Source organism: Capsicum annuum, chromosome 5 (assembly GCF_002878395.1).
Source record: "Capsicum annuum cultivar UCD-10X-F1 chromosome 5, UCD10Xv1.1, whole genome shotgun sequence".
Lineage (NCBI taxonomy): Eukaryota > Viridiplantae > Streptophyta > Magnoliopsida > Solanales > Solanaceae > Capsicum > Capsicum annuum.
The window spans coordinates 4,163,910-4,184,309 of NC_061115.1; the positions used below are offsets into that span (position 1 = coordinate 4,163,910).

Below are 20,400 nucleotides of genomic sequence, written 5' to 3' on the forward strand. Positions count from 1 at the left end.
GGTTTAGCAAGGTATTACAGAAGGTTCGTAGAAAGTTTTTCTTCCAAAGATTCTCCACTTACCAGGTTGACATAGAAAAAGGTGAAATTTGTGTGGTCGGACTCTTGTGAGAATAGCTTTGAGAGATTGAAGGACAAGTTGACTAATGCGCCTGTTTTGACCCTTCCAGAAGGTGCAAAGGGTTTTGTTGTGTACTGTGATGCATCCCGGGTGGGACTTGGGTATGTACTTATGCAGCATGGTAAGGTGGTAGCTTATCATCTAGGCAGTTGAAGGTGCATGAGCAAAATTACCATACCCATGACTTGGAGTTAGTGGTTATTTTGTTTCCACTAAAAATCTAGCGGCATTATCTGTAGGGGGTATATGTTGATATGTTCACTGACCATAAAATTTAAAAATATACTTTTTCACAGAAAGAGCTGAATCTCAGACAGAGGCATTGGTTGGAACTGTTGAAGGATTATGACATGAGCCTGCACTATCATCCGGTCAAGGAGAATGTGGTGGCCAACGCCCTCAACAGATTATCTATGGTCCTTCTTTCTCATATTGAAGAAGGAAAGAGGACTATAGGAAAAGATATTCACCAGCTTGCAAATCTAGAGGTGCAACTTCTGGATTCCAAAGATGGAGGAGTAGTCTTACATGAAATAGCTAAATCTTCCCTATGTGCGGAAGTTAAGGAGAAGTAGGCCGAGGATCCCATCTTGATGCAGATTAAAAAAAATGTGGGTAAATAGAAGATGATGTCTTTTGAAATTGGCAGTGATGGTGTTTTGAGATATCAAGGTAGGTTAAATTGTACCAAAAGTGGATGGGTTGTGAGAAAGAATCCTCGATGAAGCTCACACTTGGAGGTCTGTTGTTCACCCTGCTCTACTAAAAACTAGCATGACCTTAAGGCTATATATTGGTGGAATAATATGAAACGTGATGTTGCTGATTTTGTTTCTAAGTGTCTAAATTGTCAACTAGTCAAAGTGGAACACTTGAGGCTAGGTGGTACTTCTCAAGAGATAGCCCTACCCTTGTGGAAATAGGAGATGATCAATATGGATTTCATTACAAGACTTCTGAGGTCCCAAAACCAATATGATTCCGTCTGGGTGATCGTAGACTGAATGACCAAGTCATCTCACTTTCTTCCTGTAAGGACTAACTACTCGGGAGATGATTATGCCAAGCTGTACATTGAGTAAATAGTTCGCTTGCATGGGGCACCAGTATCCAGTATCTATTATATCCTATCGAGGTACGCAATTATCTTTGCAATCTTTCCAGGGTTTTTAGGTACCCAAGTGAATCTAAGCACTGCGTTCCACCCCCAGATGGATGGGCAAGCTGAACACACCACTCAAACCCTGGAGGACATGTTGAGGGCTAGTGTAATTGACTTCAAAGTTAGTTCGGTAGATCATTTTCCATTGATAGAGTTCGCCTACAATAACAGCTACCTTGCCAGCATTAAGATGGCTCCTTTTGAGGCACTTTATAGGAGAAGATGTAGATCACTGATTGGCTAGTATAAAGTAGTGAAATGTGGTTGTTTGGGCCTGATCTTGTACATCAATGGAGAAAGTGAAAATCACTAGAGAAAGAATCAAGACAGCTCAGAGTCGCCAGAAATCCTACGCCGATGTTAGAAGGAATGAGCTAGAATTCGAGGTTGGTAATTGGGCATTTCTAAAGTCTCCCCCATGAAGGAACTCATGCGATTCGGTAAGAATGGATAACTGAGTCCTCTCTCTATAGGACCATATTAGATTATGAGAAGGATAGGTGGGGTCGCTTATAAGTTAGAGTTGCCCACAAATCTGGCTTCTGTTCATCTCGTATTTTATGTATCCATGTTGAAAAGTGTATTGGAGATCATTCCCTAGAGTTGCCTTGTCACGACCCGAACCGGGGCCCATGCTGTGACGAGCATCCCGAACCATAAAGGCCCAAGCGCCCTTCTCTATCTGGTAATCATACACACTTTCATATAATATGAAGGAAAAATGCAGAAATATAAAAGAATACAGAATTATGGTCATGCTTTGAAATAAGAATATCAATACTTAAGAAGACCCATCAACATCTAAACAATATTTTTTTCTGACTGCAAAATCTCTAATACATACAAAATGAACAAACTGTCTGAATCTGGGACAAGCTCCCTAGTGGACCCAAAACAAAATAAATAACATAGTCTGAAATAAATAGGCCTTCTAGAATAAAGAAGGCTCACCACTACATAGTCTGCTTCTGTCTGAAAACTCTACTGCTTAGCTGGACCTCTAGACTGAGCCTTATACCCTGAGAGGTGGGGTCAATACAATTGTATTGGTATGCAGAGTAAATCCAAAATAATAAATTTTATTCAACATAGGTGAGAGCAATTTAAATATGGTTCATAGATATAAATATGATTAGAAAACACATGGGTATATTTAAAAAGACTCTAAACAATTATCTGAACTCTGTGACATACTCTTTGTTTTACTTCTGCGCTAAGTGGTATACCATACAACTCTGAAATTCTATGGGCTATATGGAATCTACCCTTAACTCGGCAGCCAAGCCCCCAACCCGAGTTTACCGCAAGAGTTGGAGTCTCTGTCTCGGAACGTCACAGGGCACTAGGCCAGCATAAAATCCCTCGTGGGGAAATAATGAACCCATATCGGCAAAATACGGTTTTGGGCTAAGAGTCACTTGAGCTCAAGCCTTCTTTGGGCAACCACTTAACCCTTTTTGTGCCCATTTTAAACTCTTTAAAACATGTATTCTCTAAAATCAAACTCTAAAAACTCTTACTCTATTATGGTATACACTTATATGGTATCGTCATACCCTTGACTTGCAAGTCACATCTCTAAGCCATTATTAGCATATTAAAATCTCTGTTTTCAAAACATAAGTTTGGGACCACTATATCAATAAATCAGTTCAAAGAACTCTTTCTTTAAATTCATGTAAGCACATGCAAGAAACTCCGTTTTTCAATATTTCAAATACACAAGGTGGTCATGTCAAATTTCCCAATCACATGCAATTCCTTCTCTTTAACACAAGAACATAATTATACCAAGAAACTCCCTCTCATCATCTCTAAATCATGTTCAAATACTATGATATTGAGAAAACTATTTTCAAACCATAAATCATGCATTTCAAACCATTCACAATAAGATCATAAACTTAAATTCATCACAAGAGAGGGATTTCATAATTTGTGCTCTCAAACAATCTTCAGTCTAATTTTTCATACATATATGTATACGTATAAATCAATTTAAGGGGAAAAGGCCTCAAGGACAAAACAATAATAGCATTGAAACATTCAGAATGCATAATTTAAAACATAGAATCCAAAACCCCTTTTTAAAATTCATGTTTGATAAACTTTAAATTTGTTCAAGCAAATTTCAACAGCCCATGTAGTTTTTAGGATGAACTCACGTACCTTAGATTATTTAGGAGAAAGAGCGAAACCCAGATCTTGATCCGTGTTTTGAAATCTTGAACTTAAGATCTTGATTCTTGATCTTGAGGGTAAGGATTAGGGTTTGGATTTTGAGAGGATTAGAGTAAAATAGGCAATTTTGGCTTCTTGGGGCTGAAATTCTATGTTATAGATAGATTTTGGGTGAGGGTACTAACATCCCTTTAAGAAATTTCTTCACCTTATCAATATCATAAAAAACCCTTGGGTTTTTATTACGAGGGTACTAACCACATATCACATAGGTTTGTATTTTCAGTAGCCACAACATTCAAGCCTAATCATTACTATACCCACTACATGGATTTCCCCACTAAGACCAATAATTTCAATCACTCTACAAATATTTTCGCCATATTCCTCCTTCTTAGCTATTTAACACAACAAAAGTTAATCTTTTTTTCTCCTTTTCACCTATAACCTCAGCTCAAGAATCACATTAATTTTTTTTTATTTTTTATTTTAGTTTTTTTAACCTTCAAGAACATCTACTCCTCTACCTAACAGATCACCACGCTCCCACATCCACCATCATACTTGTCACGACTCGAACCGAGGCCCTGACCGTGCTGAGCAATCCGAACCATGAAGGCCCAGACACCTATCTAACTTATAATCAGCTACACCATTCATATACAGAAAAGTAATGCAGAAATATGATTGAGTATGGGATCATGGTCATGCTCTGAAATCAACAAAATGTTAAAGACTGCAATTCAACATCTAAAATAATATCTGACTCCATTTGCGAAACCTCTACTACATATGAAACAAAGATGTCTGAAAACTGGGACAAGGCCCCCATTAGACTAAAACTATAAATAAATATCTTAAATTAAACAGGCCTTCTGAAACATAGAAGGCTCACCAACTGAGCTCTACACTTTTTTCTGGAAAGATCTACTTCTTAGCCAGACTGCTAGATTGACCTCAGACCCTGACAGGTAGGGGTCAATACAGTTGTACTGGTACACAGAGAAAAACCAAAATAATATTTGATATTCAACATATATGAGAGCAATTTAAAATGGTTCATAAATATGTCACATAGTAAAAGTCACATGGGTGTGATTAAAAGACTCTATAAAACCATCTGAACTCTGTGACATACTCTTTGTTTTACTTCTGTGCTAGGTGGTATACCCTACAATTCTGTAATTCCACGGGCTATATGGAATCTTCCCTTAACTTGGCAGCCAAGCCCCCAACCCAAGTTTGCCACAAGGGTCGGAGTCTCTGAATCTCTACTACGCCATAGGGTCATCGCCAGCGTACAAAAGTAACATATCTGTATCGGCAAAACACAGTTTTAGGCTATGATTCGATTGACTCGTGCCCTTTTCAAGTAACTACCTAACCCTCTTTAAGCCCATTTTTAATTCTTTACAACATGCAATCTTTGAAAATCAAACTCTGAAGACTCTAGTTCTGTTATGGCATATATTTACATGGTATCGTCATACCATTGACTTGCAAGTCATATTCTCTGAGCCATTTATAGCAAATTATGTCTCTATTCTCAAATCATGGAATTCAAGACCACCATATCAACAATTCTCTTTAAGAAACTCATTCTTTAAAACTCATGTGAAACCATGCAAGCAATTCTCTTTATCAACGATTCAATAAACAAAGGTGGTCATGTCAAAATTCTTAATTTCATGCAATTCTTTCTCTTTAACACAAAATATAGATATCTCAAGAAACACCCTCTCATCATCCCTAAATCATGTTCAAATACTATGACATTGAGAAAACTACTTTCACATCATAAAATATGCATTTCAACTCTTTTCCAATAAACCATAAACTTTAATTCAATACATGAGAGGGAATTCATAATTTGTGCTCTCAAACAATCTCAAATCTTAATTTTCATACATATACATATACATGTGAATCAATTTAGGGGAAAATACCATAAGGCCAAAGCAATAGTAACATTGAAACATTCGGAATACATAATTTAAATATAGCTTCCAAAACCCCTTTAAAATCGATGCTTAATAATCTTTAAATCATGCTCTAATGTTTACAAGATCATGTAGTTTTTAGGATAAACCCCACGTACCTTAGACTATAAGATTTGAAAGATGGAACCTAGATCTTGATAGATGGAATCCGGATCTTGACCCTGTTCTTGGAGTCTTGAACTTAAGATCTTGATTCTTGATCTTGAGGGAAAGGATTTAGGGTTTTAATTTGAGAGGAAAAATTAAATTATGGATTGTATTCTGCTTTTGGGGCATGAATCTTATGTTATGGACAGACCTTGGGTGAGGTAAAGGTCCAAATATCCCTTAAAAATGCAAAAATAGAACCTGATAATTAGGTGCGTGAGACGGACCATGCGTCACACGCTAATCGCGCGCAACTACTGCCCCTCTCATGAAAATGGCTATAACTTTTTGTTCTGGTATCGGATTTTGGAGAAATTGATATTATTTGAAAGCTAATTCAAAGACCTTTCATTTGATATATATTAGGTCCTCTAATTCGATATACACAAGAAGTTATAGTCAATGTAAATTGATCCAAGTTTAAACATCCACTGAAACTTAATCTCTAGAAATGTTTTCAACTCGTCTTAGAGTTAGGGAATTTTTGTGACCTCAATTCATAGTCAAAGGTATTCACACACTATAGGATTAATAACACACATATATTAACAAAGAATTATCTAGTTCGGATCTATACGCATAGGAACAACAGTCTAGATTCTAGCCTGAAAGTTCGGGGTGTTACAATACTATTATACGGAGGATCATTAAGGGACCCAAGCATAACTGTCATAAATGAAAGTAACACTATTAGACCATAACTTATACCTATTACACTACTCAAGGAGGGACATGAAATGAAGATACGATAAAATAAACATGAGCACTCCATATATTAAGTGTTTGGATCCAAAGTAGAGATTCATTCGAAAGACACAATACAACATGACTTCTTAGGATAGGGCACAGTAAGAAACATTGGTGCATAAATCAAGACAAAAAGAGGGAAAGAGACTGAATTATCCTCATGGACTCGAAATCAGTAAGAGGACTAGGCACCCAACGCAATTGGCGACGCGACGCGTCGAGATTGCATCGAGAAACGAGTTTGGCCAATGCATTTACCAACGCGACGCGCCGATATCTCATTGAGCCACTAGTTTGCTTACTCAAACACATCTCAAATGTGGTCCAAAAAATTCAAAACTTTCCCAGAATAACCCCTTTTACACTACTGAACATGAATCAACTCAAAAATCTACGTCTCAGGGTCGAGAAGATCAATTTTAAAATCTTGGAAGTTAAGAGCTCATAAATATGACTAAGTCTTTTAACAACTAAATTTTTTTTCAGATTGTTAGCTCTCCATACATGCAACTAAGAGTGGTATTGAGTCGAGAATTCTACGGGTTGTTACATTACAACTATGACAAAGATTTTTGCTTGAAGCGATTGCTCCTCATTTAGGGAACTGAGATTTTTCCATGAGTTAGGATGAATCGGTGACATACAGAAATATATGCGCCCCAAAAATCATAATACACTCTATAATTCAATTTTCCTCTCAAATCAAAAACCCTAACTCCTTCTCCAAAGATTAAGAACTCATCCTTAAGATCAAATATTCCAAGAAACGAGTCAAGATTTGAGTTCTACTCTTCAAACCTTGTAATCTAAGGTACGTGGGGTTTTCCTAAAACTACTTAGGCATAATGAAGTTGTTCAACAACTTTTAAAATTGTAAAATCGATGAATTATTGAAGGGCTTATGGAATTTACATTGAAATTTGCATTATGAATTATTTAGTGACATTATTGTTTTGGTCTTTCCCCTAAATTGATTTGAAATCCTATATATATATATATATATATATATATATATATATATGTATGTATGTATGTGTTAAAGTTCATGATTGAATTGAGAGTATGACTATTTACACTCTCTCTCATGTTGCAACACCTCTTGATTTTAGAATGTTATTTAGAAGCATAGTATCAATGTTTTGACTATTGTTGAATAATTTAAGATTGATCTTTAATTTGATAAGAGGGAGGTTTTGAATGGTTGATAAATGTTGAATGTATATAATGAAAGGATTGTATGATTTGCCAAAAATTCATGACCACCACATGTTTGTTGAAATGATTGAAAGGAATGATCCTTGCATAATTTGATAAATGTATTGAAGAATGAATCTTCTTGAATTATTTGAAATATGGTGGTCTGAACTTTATGTTTTGTTAGAGAAAAATGTGATTGATATTTTATGGCTCAGAAACATGACTTGCAGGTCTTGGCATGATGATACCAAGTTTGTCACGATCCAAACCGGCGTCCTAGCCGTGACGAGCATCCCGAACCATAAAGGCCCGAGTGCCCTTCTCTATCTGGTAATCATACACATTTTCATATAATATGAAGGAAAAAATTAGAAATATAAAAGAATACGGAATCATAGTCATGCTCTGAAATAAGGATATCAATACTAAAGAAGACCCATCAACATCTAAACAGTATCTATTTCTGTCTGCAAAATTTCTAATACATACGAAATGAACAAATTGTTTGAATCTGGGACAAGGCCCCCAGTGGACCCAAAACAAAATAAATAACATAGTCTGAAATAAACAGGCCTTCTGGAATAAAGAAGGCTCACCACTGGATAGTCAGTTTCTGTCTGAAAATTCTACTGCTTAGCTGGATCTCTAGACTGAGCCTCAGACCCTGAGAGGTATGGGTTCAATACAATTATACTGGTTCGCAGAGAAAATCCAAAATAATAATTTTTATTCAACATAGGTGAGAGAAATTTAAAAACAGTTCATACATATAAATATGATTAGAAAACACATAGGCATATTTAAAAAGACTCTGAACAATTATCTGAACTCTGTGAAATACTCTTTGTTTTACTTCTGTGCTAGGTGGTATACCCTACAACTTAGAAATTCCATGGGCTATATGGATTCTGCCCTTAACTCGGTAGCCAAGCCCCTAACCCGAGTTTTCCACAAGGGTTGGAGTCTCTGTCTCTGTACGACATAGGGCACTAGGCCAGTGTAAAATCCCTCGTGGGGAAATAATGAACCCGTATCGGCAAAACATGGTTTTGGGCTAAGAGTCACTTGAACTCAAGCATTCTTCGGAAAACCACCTAACCCTTTTTGTGCCCATTTTTAACTCTCTAAAACATGTATTCTCTAAAATTAAACTCTAAAAACTCTTACTCTGTTATGGCATACACTCATATGGTATCGTCATATAATTGACTTGCAAGTCACATCTCTGAGTCATTATTAGAAAATTAAATCTCTGTTTTCAAAACATAAGTTTGGGACCACCATATCAATAAATCAGTTCAAAAAACTCTTTCTTTAAATTCATGTAAGCACATGCAAGAAACTCTCTTTCTCAATATTTCAAATACACAAGATGGTTATGTCAATGTTCTCAATCACATGCAATTCTTTCTCTTTAACACAAGAAAATAATTATACCAAGAAACTCTCTCTTATCATCTATAAATCATGTTCAAATACTATGATATTGAGAAAACTATTTTCAAATTATAAATCATGCATTTCAAACCATTCCCAATAAGATCGTAAACTTAAATTCATCACAACAAAAGGGATTTCACAATTTGTGCTCTCAAACAATCTTCAGTCTAATTTTTCATACATATAGATATACGTATAAATCAATTTAAGGGGAAAACGCCTCAAGGCCAAAACTATAATAGCATTGAAACATTCAGAATGCATAATTTAAAACATAGACTCCAAAACCCCTTTTTAAAATTCATGCTTGATAAACTTTAAATCATGCGTTCAAGCGTTTCAACAGCACATGTAGTTTTTAGGATGAACTCTACATACCTTAGATTATTTAGGAGAAAGAGCGGAACCCGGATCTTGATCCGTTTCTTGAAATCTTGAGCATAAGATATTGATTCTTGATCTTGAGGAAAAGGATTAAGTTTTGGATTTTGAGAGGATTAGAGTAAAATAAGCAATTTTGGCTTCTTGGGGCTGAAATTCTATGTTATAGATGGATTTTGGGTGAGGGTAAATGACCAAGGTGCCCCTAGACCCATTAGAAACTGAAATAATTCATAAAAAAGCCTTATATCTGAGTCTGATTTTGTATCGACGCGATCTCGATGCGATGCATCATGATCGCGTTAGCTTACTGTCTCACATGGGAAATGTCATAACTTTTTGCTTGGTTATCAAATTTTGGCGAAATTGGTATCGTTGGAAAGATAATTCAATTATCTATAATTTGGTGGGTATTGAGCTGAAGAATTATATGTGTATAAAGAGTTTTACACAATCAAAGTAGACCCTTGTAGGATCAAATATCCAATTTTGGATAAATGAAAGGTTCTTAGCTCAACTTTGCTTTAGGCCATTTCTATGAACATTTTTCACTTCTTATTCACATCATATACTAGGTGAAAGATCATGACATATGAATCTAAGTGTAAATTATAGAATTAGATCTTACACACGTAGGAACAACGGTTCAATTTCTAGCTCAAAAATAGAGGGTGTTACATGCCTATAGAGGAGATCAATATGAAAGACTCCTTGTCATACGAGGAAGAACCCATTACAATCTTAGATTGTCAAGTTCGAAAGTTGAGGAGTAAGAAAATAGCTTCGGTCAAGGTGATGTGGAAGAATCAAAAAGAGGAGGAAACTACTTGGGAGTCAGAAAATGACATGCGAGCTAGGTACCCAAACCTCTTTGAGATAGTGGGTAACGACATAGAAGGTACCACTCATTTACTCCCTCTATATATTTTCTTCCTTTTAGCTTGGTCTGTTTGAAATTGTTTTTATTTGTGTCCTAAGCCATCATTCAGGGACGAATGATCCCAAGAAGGGATAATGTAATGTTCTGTAGTTTTATCGACTTGATATCACTTAGTAGCATGCTTAAAGTGCTGACAACTTGAGTGATTCCCCTTTCTAAGTGTTAAATAAAAGGACTTAATCACATTTTGAGCTCCTAATCTTTGATGATTTTATTTTTGACCTTCCTGACCTTATAATATCGATTTGTAAGTTGATTCATGATCGGGGTGTCAAAGGTACATCTCAGGTAAGTTTTGGAATTTTCGGATAAGCGTAAGGACATTTTTGGAACTCCAAAATAGTAGCTCAGAGTGGTATGCCCGCAATGCCCTGCTCGGTCCGGCACCTGGGAGAGACACGATAGAGACCGTGGTGCCCTGGCTTGTCTGGCCTGTGTATTTTTTGTAGTCAAGCTCCATATTTTTAAGGGCAAATTGGTCATTTTCCTTCACCCCAATTTTCCCAAACACGATATTAAAGCCTATTCTAAGCACATTAGGCTTGATTCGATCAAAACTCTCTTAATTGGAAACCCTAAGTTTCAACATTCATCTCCAATAATCCCAAGATTCCACCATCCTTCTTCCAAATAAGTTCTAGATTCAAGATTTTCAAACCAAGAATTTAGCATCATAATTCAAGAATCTCATGTAAGCATTCAAGATCATCTCCTAGGATTTCAAAGTCAAATTCTCTAAATCCAACCATGTCTATTGAGCTACGTGAAATTTTTCTAAACTACATGGGCATAAGAAAATTGTTTCAACAACATTTAAACATTGTGAGATCATGAGTTTTGAAGGGGTTTTAGAATTTATGTTACAATTTTGCTTTATGAATTCTTTAATGACATTATTATTTTGGTCTTGAGGCCTTTCCCCAAATTTGATTTATAACCATGTATAAGTATATATATGTATGTGTTTGATGAATTTGAATGATGAATTGAGAGCATGATCTATCAGAAATCCCCCTCTTGTTTACAAGCTTCCTGTTTTCATAAGTTATGATTTATTCAAAATACATTGTTAGAAGCATGATAAAAATGTCTTGATTTTTATTATGACTGATTCTGGATTTGGATTGAAGAGAGAGTGTTTTTCTTGGTGTTAAAGGTTAAAGATGTATTCTAAGAAGATCTCATATTTTGTCACAAATTTCATGACCACCACATTTTTGTTGAAATGCTGAAAACAGTGATCTTCATATAATTTGATAAATGCTTTGAAAGTTTGAATCTTGAACTGTTTGAAGTATGGTGGTCTAAACTTTATGTTTTGAAAGAAGAGACTATAATATGATATTTTATTACTTATAACTATGACTTTCAAGTCTTGGTATGAAAATATTCAGATAATGCCATAGCAACACAGAACTTAACAGAATGCAGATTTTCTTTCAAAATTTTAAATTTTGAACTTAGAATGATACATGTTTAGAAAAGGCTAAAATTGGGCTTAAAGAGAGATTGGTGGTTACCCGAAGAAGGAACGAGTTCTGAAAACTCATTGCATGAAATTGTGTTTTGCTGATACGGGTTACTATATTCCCAAAGAGGAATTATACGCTGTCCTAGTGCCCTGTGGCATATCAGAACAGAAACCCCAACCCTTGAGGCAAACTTGGGTTGGGGGCTTGGCTGCCGAGTTGAGGGCAGATTCCATATAGCCCGTGGACTGTTAGACTTATAGGGTGGACCACCTAGCTTAGAAGTAAAATAAAGAATGGTATTGTATCTACAGAATTATTTGAATGACCATTTGACGTTGCCCATATGTTTTAAATCATTTTATGCACACTTATGTTAAATATAAGAGTACATTATTTTAGATTGCTCTGCGTATCAGTACAATTGTATTGAACCCCTATATTTTTGGATCTATGGCTCAGTCTAGAGGTCCTGCTAAGCCGTAGAGTTATTCAGACAAAAGTAAAGTGTGTAGTTTATGAGCCTTCTTTATTCCAAAAGGCCTATTTCTTTCAGTCACTTGTTATTTACTTTGGTTCAGGTCCACTGGGGGTTTTGTCCTAGTTTCAGACAGTTTGTTAACTTTTGTATGTATTAGTGATTTCACTGATAGAAATAGATGTTGTTTAGATATTGATTGGTTTTCTTTCATATTGATATTTTTGACTCAGAACAAGACCATGATTCCATAATGATTTATATTTCTGCATCCTTTCTTTATTGTATGTGTATTATGCATGATTACCAAATGAAGAAGGGTGCCCGGGCATCCATAGTTTGGGATGCTCGTTACGGCCAGGGCCCCAACTCGGGTCATGACAGGGCTACATGCCTTAACACCGGGAGGTCTATCATAGGCTATGTGATCAAGTTAAGAGATTCATTGGTTTCTTAGAAGTCCAAAAACAACAAACATTTCCTAGAAGTTCAGCTAAGGTTAAGTATAGGAGCCTAGATTCTTCTACAGTTGCTCACATGGCATCTTGGCTTATTTACTGAATAGGGAGTATCAATGCAACTACCTGTCCCTCTTATGAAAGATAGAAAATCAGCCATTCAATTGGCTACCAATCCTCTCTTCTATGAAAATACCAAACACATAGACATAGATTGTCTTTTCATCAAAGATTAAACCAAAGCAGGATCACTTGAGACTAACTATATTCATACATATCAACTGGTTGCAAATTGATATGGATATGATCATGATCGGGGTCCAATGCATCAAGACTCGAGTCAGAGGGCTTCCCATCCAAGGAACAAGCTTTGAAGTGTAGAGAACAAGTCCCACAAGCTCCAAAACTATTTCACTATTCATCCGCATTCACTGTTCATCCGCATTCACTGTTCATCCACCCTTTGCAAGGGTTTTTAGTCATTTATAATAAGTTAACCTAGGTATAAATAGAACCTCATTTGGTCATTTTTGGGAGATTTTTGGAGAATATATTTTGTAGCCTCTTTGAGAGTATTTAGCAAGGTGGAATCCTTGGACAAGATGGAATCCTTGTGTTGATTATTTGCTTAGAAACGGAAATTTCTTGGGAATTTTGGTTCCCTTGAGGTTATGTAAGAGATAGGTTTAGGTTGTGTGTGATATTAAAGGTCCAAAAGTGGAATAAACTTTTGGGTTGTTAATATTATATCATCCCTTTGTCTATCTATCAAACTTTACTTTCTTGTAATCGTTTGTCTACACCTATGTAATCCATTTGTGTTCTTGTCTTGTAACTATGTGTTGTTGTTATTGCATCTTGTTCATCAAGTGTTGTTGCTTTTTTAGTGTGATTTACTCTTGATATCACTTCCCTTCTTATTCTTCTTGCGAATCCGAGAGAGGTCATCAAAAGGGTCCATAGTTCTTGGACTAGTGGACTGATTTTGGTGTTTGTGTTGTTGTGTTCTTGTCGAGTTTGGTATCATTTGGTATCAGATCAAGGATGGTTGTGTTCCTACACTACCAATCTTGGGTTCTCTTGGACGAAAATTCAAAAAAAAAAAAAAGCTGAAAATTCAAAAAAAAAATCTAAAGTGCACATCTGTCCATTTTGTGTTCTTGGCCAAAAATTGTGTTGTTGTTATCTTGGCCAAGATTTGTTTGTTGTGTGTCTAGAACTTGTAGTATTTTATTTGTTTAGAGTGTTTCTAGTGTTGGATTCTTTCTCATCAACACTAAAAAGTGTCCAAATCTAAGATTGAACTTGAACTTGTTGAAGTTGTTGATGTGGACAAGGTGTGGCCGAGTTGGATGTTGTTGTTACCTAAACCTTGGCCGATTTGATGGTTTTGTTGTAGTGGAGTTGGAAACTGAAATTGTTGTTGTTCTTGTAGTTGTTGTTGTGTTCTTAAGGTTCTTCACCCTTTCATCATCTTGTTAATCCTTAAAGTGCAAATCAGATCTAAAAAGGTGAAAGAAAAGCTTGTAGTAGTTTTTAGTGAAAGACTTGTCCCCATCACTTCAAAGACTTTTCATCTACTTTTCCTTGATTTGAGGACCTTGTTTCAAGGAGAAAGTTCAAAGAAGTCAAGTTTTGCTTTTAAAATTTGAACAAAAAGGCTCCAAGACCACTTTTCCTCCATTAACCAAATCCACCAATTCCAAATTGTATATTGATCAAAACTTGAAATCGGGAAATAAAATTTTGATAAAACTCGAGGCCAATAGTGGACTGCCATGTCACTAAAGTACTGTTCAGGCAATGTTTTTTAGTTCAAATTTTAGATTTCTTAGTTTCATTTTATTGTTTTCTAGTTTCGTTTGTTTGCTCGACACTAATTGACAACCTAGTAATACCCTACTAGCTTGTAAGTTAGTTTTGTGTACGTTCTTCGTGTTAACTTAGTTTTGTGTACGTTCTTCGTGTTAACATTGTTTGTTTGTTTTTTCTCGTTTTTGAGTCGTAGTATCTTTTTTTGTTCAAGCTCATACATTATTTATTTTAGTCATTTCAAACAAGAATCTACTCTGACCTCGAGCCACAATTGGGACCAAGTAACCTCATTGGAGTATAAGCGAGTTATACTCTTGAGTTCAAAATCATTATCAAGTCATAAGCCAAAATAAAAAAAAATTCATATCCTACTCCTCAAAATGAAATCGTATAATCCATAACACATATAGAAACAAATAACTTAACAACAAAAGAGGGATTTTGTAGGCTCATGATCTCAATTCAATGTCAACTTAAACCACATACGTATACATAAGATTTCAAATCAATTCGGGGAAAAGGCCGAAAGACCAAAACAATAATGTTAAATAAGAATACTTAATGTGATTTCAATGTAAATTTCAAAACCCCGTTGAGAATTTATGATTTTACATGGTGAAAAAGTTGTTGAGACACTTTCATTATGCCCAAGTGGTTTTAGGAAAAACTCCACACACCTTATATCCCTTATAAGGAAGAGTAGTATCCGAATCACACCTTAGTTCTAGGAATTCTTTACTTGATGAACTCCTGCTCTTAGATGGAGGGACTAGGGTTTTGATTTAAGAGATTCTAAGTAGTTTCTGATGATATGAGTCCTCAATACTTAATAATTCTGTGTTATGGTAGAAATAAGATGAGGAAAAAGACTAATATGTCCTTCTCAAAGCTGATTATTATTTAAAATGATGCAAACTGGGCACCGATGCGCCAAACGATGTGACACATTGATATCGCATCGGTTCACTACTTCATCGACACGACGCATCAACTTCACGTCGATCCACTAATTCCAACATCCAAACACACCTCTAACGTCATCCGAAAAATTCAAAACTTCCCCGACACATCCCTATTACTCCCCCGAACATGAAACAACTTAAAAATGAAATCTCCCGGGTCGGGAAGGTCAAAAATAAAATCAACAAAGGCTAGGGGTTCAAAATATGACTATGTCCTTTTGATACTTAGAAAAATTTTCAGAAGATCGACCCTTTTAAGTATACAATGATGTGATATTAAGTCGAGAAAACCCCGGGGTGTTACAGGTTAACCGTTGCATGTAGTGTTAAAGGTCCAAGAGTATCACATGTTCTTGGGTTCTTAAGATTATACCAACAAGGGTCTAACTATCTATCCTTTGTTCATTTTATTCTTGCAATCATTTGTACTAGTTTGTTCTCGTTTCTAGGAAATCCGTGAGTTATTGTTACAATATTGTTGTAATCTTTTTCTTTTTTTGTAACTTAGTTTGGTTGTTTTATGCCTTTCCTTATTATTCTTGTATTATTTGGTATCAAAGCTTATGGTTGATTTTGTTCCAACTAAATCAATCTTGTGTTCCAAGAGTTTTGTGACTAGATCTAGTATATTTTTCCTTGTTGAGTTGTTCTACTAGTATTGGTTTCTTACTCACCAACCCTAAAAGTGTCTAGATCTTAAGTTGAGCTTATAATATTGACTAAGGTTGTGGTGACTTGAAGTTGGCCATGTGTTGAAGATTGGTGGACAATTGGTGTTGTTGTTGTTGTGTTCTTGAGAAGTTGTTGTTTTGTTCTTGAAGATTGTTATTGTGTTTATCTTGTTCTTCGCCTAGTCTTATAACTTAAACTACAAAAAGTGCAAACTTGATTCAAAAAGGTGAAGATAAGTTGTAAAGTTTGTTGGTGAGAAGACTTGAACCATCACTTCCTAGACTTGACATCAACTTTTTCAACTACTATCCTTAAATCAAGGAGCCTTGTTTAGTGGAACTAGTACAGGTCAAGATCATCTTTTTTTTTTTTTTAGAAACAAAAGACTCAAGACTTATACTTTCCCACCAAAACCAATTGTCTTTCAATCTAAATTGTGTGAAGGTTGAAAATTTCAGATTTGTGACTAAGTTGTGTGGGCCCGAGACAAATTGCATACTTCACGTCACCACTTTCTACTGTTCACATCAATAATTAAGCTCAAATTTAGATTTTTCTAGTTTCTAATTATTGATTCTTGGTTTCATTAGTTGATCCTACAACTAATTAACAAACTAGTAAACTCCTACTAGATTGTCAATTAATCCTTTGCATCTATTGTTTGTGTCTACATTATTTTGTGCTTTTCTTGTTTTTGGTTGGTAGAATTTCCTGGTTCAAGTTCGGACATCATTTCCTTGAGTCTTCAAACAAATAATTCACTCCGACCAAGGAGTAGACTCACCCTTCAACTCATCACGAACTACAAGCCGACTTGCAATACTTGTGAATCCAAGTGTGATACGATCAAGTTTGTGAGAGTATGGTGAGGTTGTTCTGAACTAACTTGTGCTTTGATTTGTAGGCTTGTTCTTTTCTTTTTATTTTTAGGTATAATTACAAGGAAACCCGCGGCTTCAACCTCTCAACCCATAGACAACAATGCCATTAATGTCATTTTGGCCTACCTTGACACTATGTTCCGAGACCTAGCTATGGAAAATAAAAGGTTGAATCATATGGTAGGTCAAACGGAGCAAGTGGGATGCTCGAAAATACATCAAGAGGAAGGCCATAGCTCATGTGAGCTATGAGGTAAAAATGCTATCCCCTACACTCCTATGAACTTAGTATGTTGTGTTGTGGCTAGTAGGAGCCAAGTAGGTGTAGTTGCATCTTTGTCTAGGTTATAGGTGCTCGAGTCTTCCTTTTTTGATACTCTTGGTGATGTTAGGCTGCGGGAGAACCAAACTCTTGTTGTAAGTATGTAAGCACTAGTTGATTCTTTGGATGACGAAATTGATTCTTCTCACAAGAATAATTTATGTCCATCTAGTGCTAGCCCTTATAACTCGAGTAAGTCTCCATTACCAATTGACGAGAGTATTCACACACTAGTTGACCCTTTTGCGAGCCAAGGTGAGTCTATGTTGGTATGTGAGTTGCCGACAACTAGTGAGGATATGAATGAGATCAACTTACTCATGAATATATTCCACTACTTGAGCATATATGTAGTGTGCTTGAAAAATCTCAAGTTAGTGATGGTGTTTATAGGGTTGATCTTGATGGTGCACGTGACTCTTTGAACATCTTGTGTGGTAAAAGCCTTGCTAGTATTTTTATTCATAGAGATCATGTGTATGGAAATGTTGTAAATAATGGCATATGTCTTTTTGAGGTAGGACTTCTAGGCCGTATGTATCTATTCTTGAATATTAGTCTTCTCTTAAAAGCAAATGTCATGCGTGATTGGAGTGACATTCTAGGGAAAGGAAGGGTTAGCCTCGGCCCTTGGCTACATCTCCCATTTGAACCCGACACCCTCTCAAAAAGTGGAAATTTCTACATTTCCCACTTAATACTTGGTCAATATGACAAGCAATGTTTGATTGTGGGTGCTAAGAAAGGAAGGTAAGGTTCTTCCTTACCTCCTTTTGTTGATGATGACCTCTTCCTTTGTTCCATTTATACTAAGGTATTCATGTTCAATACAAAGGATCCGTGGGTATACTCCAAGTTTTTCCCACCTCGGCATGGCATGTGATGTGTGTATTTTGCTAATCCTAACCCTCATATCATGAGGATATTTTTCTTGTTTGTCCTTCTTTAATTTTGCAAGGAGCAGATTCGAGGTCGAATCCTTTTTCAAGAAGGAGAGGATGATACGAGAATGACCACGGAGATGGACATATGTGAGATGTATTGAGCCCGAGACTTGAAGCGTGCAAGTGAAGTGCAAAGGAGGGCCTATATAGTCTCCAAAAGAGTCCACAAACTGCACTCCAAGGGCACCTAAAGTGAAGCCTTTGACTAAGGGGTCTTTTGGACATTTCACACAATTTTTGTAACCTACTATAAATAGAATATGTTAGGTCATTTACTAGTTAGACTTTGATGATATTTGTAAGTTGTATAACACTTTGAAAGACAAGTCCTCTCTTTTCTTTAGGAGGCAACACGAAATTAGGGTGATACTAGTGTGGAATCACTAGTGTTGCATTCATGGCTTGAGACGTTGGTGTTTCGAGGATATAGGTTAACCATTGCATGTAGTGTTAAGGATCCAAGAGTATCACATATTCTTGGGTTCTTAAGATGATACCAACCAAGGTCTAACTATCTATCCTTTGTTCATTTTATTCTTGTAATCATTTGTACTAGTTTGTTCTCGTTTCTAGGGAATCTGTGAGTTGTTGTTACAATATTGTTATGTTCTTCTTCTTGTTTTGTCACTTGATTTGGTTATTTTGTGCCTTTCCTTGTTATTCTTGTATCATATATATGAATAATAAAGAAGTATGTTAGAAAATTATGGTGAATTTCAAAAGGTGATAACAAATGTCTCCACAAATGACTAGATATGCACTTGACAACACATACAACAGATGGCCTTTTGCATGTAAGAGTTTGGACAAGTGGCAAGCCACTTGTCATTGTGTTGGAAAACTATTGTGTATTTCAAAAGCTAATAACAAATGTTGGTGATCTAAAAATGACTAGATACTGCACTTGGTAATACATACAACAGATGACTTGCATGTAAGAGTTTGGACAAGTGGCAAGCCACTTATTGTGTTGGAAAACTATTGTGTATTTCTAAAGCTAATAACAAATGTCGGTGATCTAAAAATGACTAGATACTGCACTTGGCAATACATACAACAGATGGCTTTTGCATGTAAGAGTTTGGAGGAGTGGCAAGCCATTCTTCATCTATTGAATTCTGTGACACGTCTAGAATAAGAAGACCACTCATTTTCGAAATGATCAAAGGAAACTTCGATGATAAGATTTCCTAAACATTCTGGAATTAATCCAGAGAGTTCATTAACCAAGTTAGTCAAATGGCATACCGCCTCCGGAATATGTCCCTGCAACTGCCACTTATTGTTATTTAGATACTGCCCTTGGATTTTCTTAAGCTTAACAACATCAGAAGGAATACTTCCCGCCAAGTTGTTGCCTACCAAGTCTAGGCCTGTTAGACCGCTCATGTTTCCTATACCTGTGGGGATGAGGCCATTGATGTGTGCATCGCTTATATAAATATTTTCTATAGTTGATGATAGATTCCCAATAGAATTGGGCAGAACGCCATTCAACGGATTGGAACCCACTTGTAGATATCGCCACATCCTGTAGTCTGCCAATGATTTGACGAATCGGAACTCATGCTCTCTTGGTTCATTGGTAAGTTGATTAGTATGTACGAAAAAATATTGCAGCTCGTGAAGATTTCCCAAATTAGTCGGAATAGTTCCAGTGAGAAAGTTATTTGCTAGCGACAGTATCTCAAGCTTGGAAGCATTTGTTATGACCAATGGAATTTTCCCATAGATCTGATTGTGTACCAAGTAAAGTCTTTCAAGGTTAGGAAGATGAAGACCTACAGTGGTTGGAATTCTTCCCGAGAGGTTGTTGTAACTGAAACTAATGATTTCCAAAGAAGACATATTGAAAATAGCCTCTGGAATTTCACCAATGAGATTATAATTCAGCACAAAGCTTAATACCCTCAAATTTGTTAGCTTCCCTAATTCCAGAGTTTCCCACTATGTCATTTCTTCCACAATTAAGATTTTGCATAGCGCGCAGAAATATTGCCGAGTGAAGTAGGAATAGTCCCTTTTATTTGATTATCACTCATATATAAGTGCTCGAGTTTGGATAAACAGCCAATATTTTTTGG

The 20,400-nt window shown here is 36.1% G+C and overlaps 1 protein-coding gene across 1 annotated transcript; it reads right to left on the reverse strand.

Annotated features, from left to right (window-relative positions):
• Positions 1-19,420: 19,420 nt before the first annotated feature.
• Positions 19,421-20,164, reverse strand: LOC107871556 (LRR receptor-like serine/threonine-protein kinase EFR). Its single transcript, XM_016718498.2, has one exon. The coding sequence runs from the start codon at positions 20,162-20,164 to the stop codon at positions 19,421-19,423; it is 744 nt and encodes a 247-aa protein (XP_016573984.2).
• Between the last annotated feature and the right edge of the window lie 236 nt (positions 20,165-20,400).

Bases quoted from the DNA above. Each gene is read 5' to 3' on its own strand.
- LOC107871556 (XM_016718498.2), bottom strand. From the start codon at position 20,164: ATGTCTTCTTTGGAAATCATTAGTTTCAGTTACAACAACCTCTCGGGA.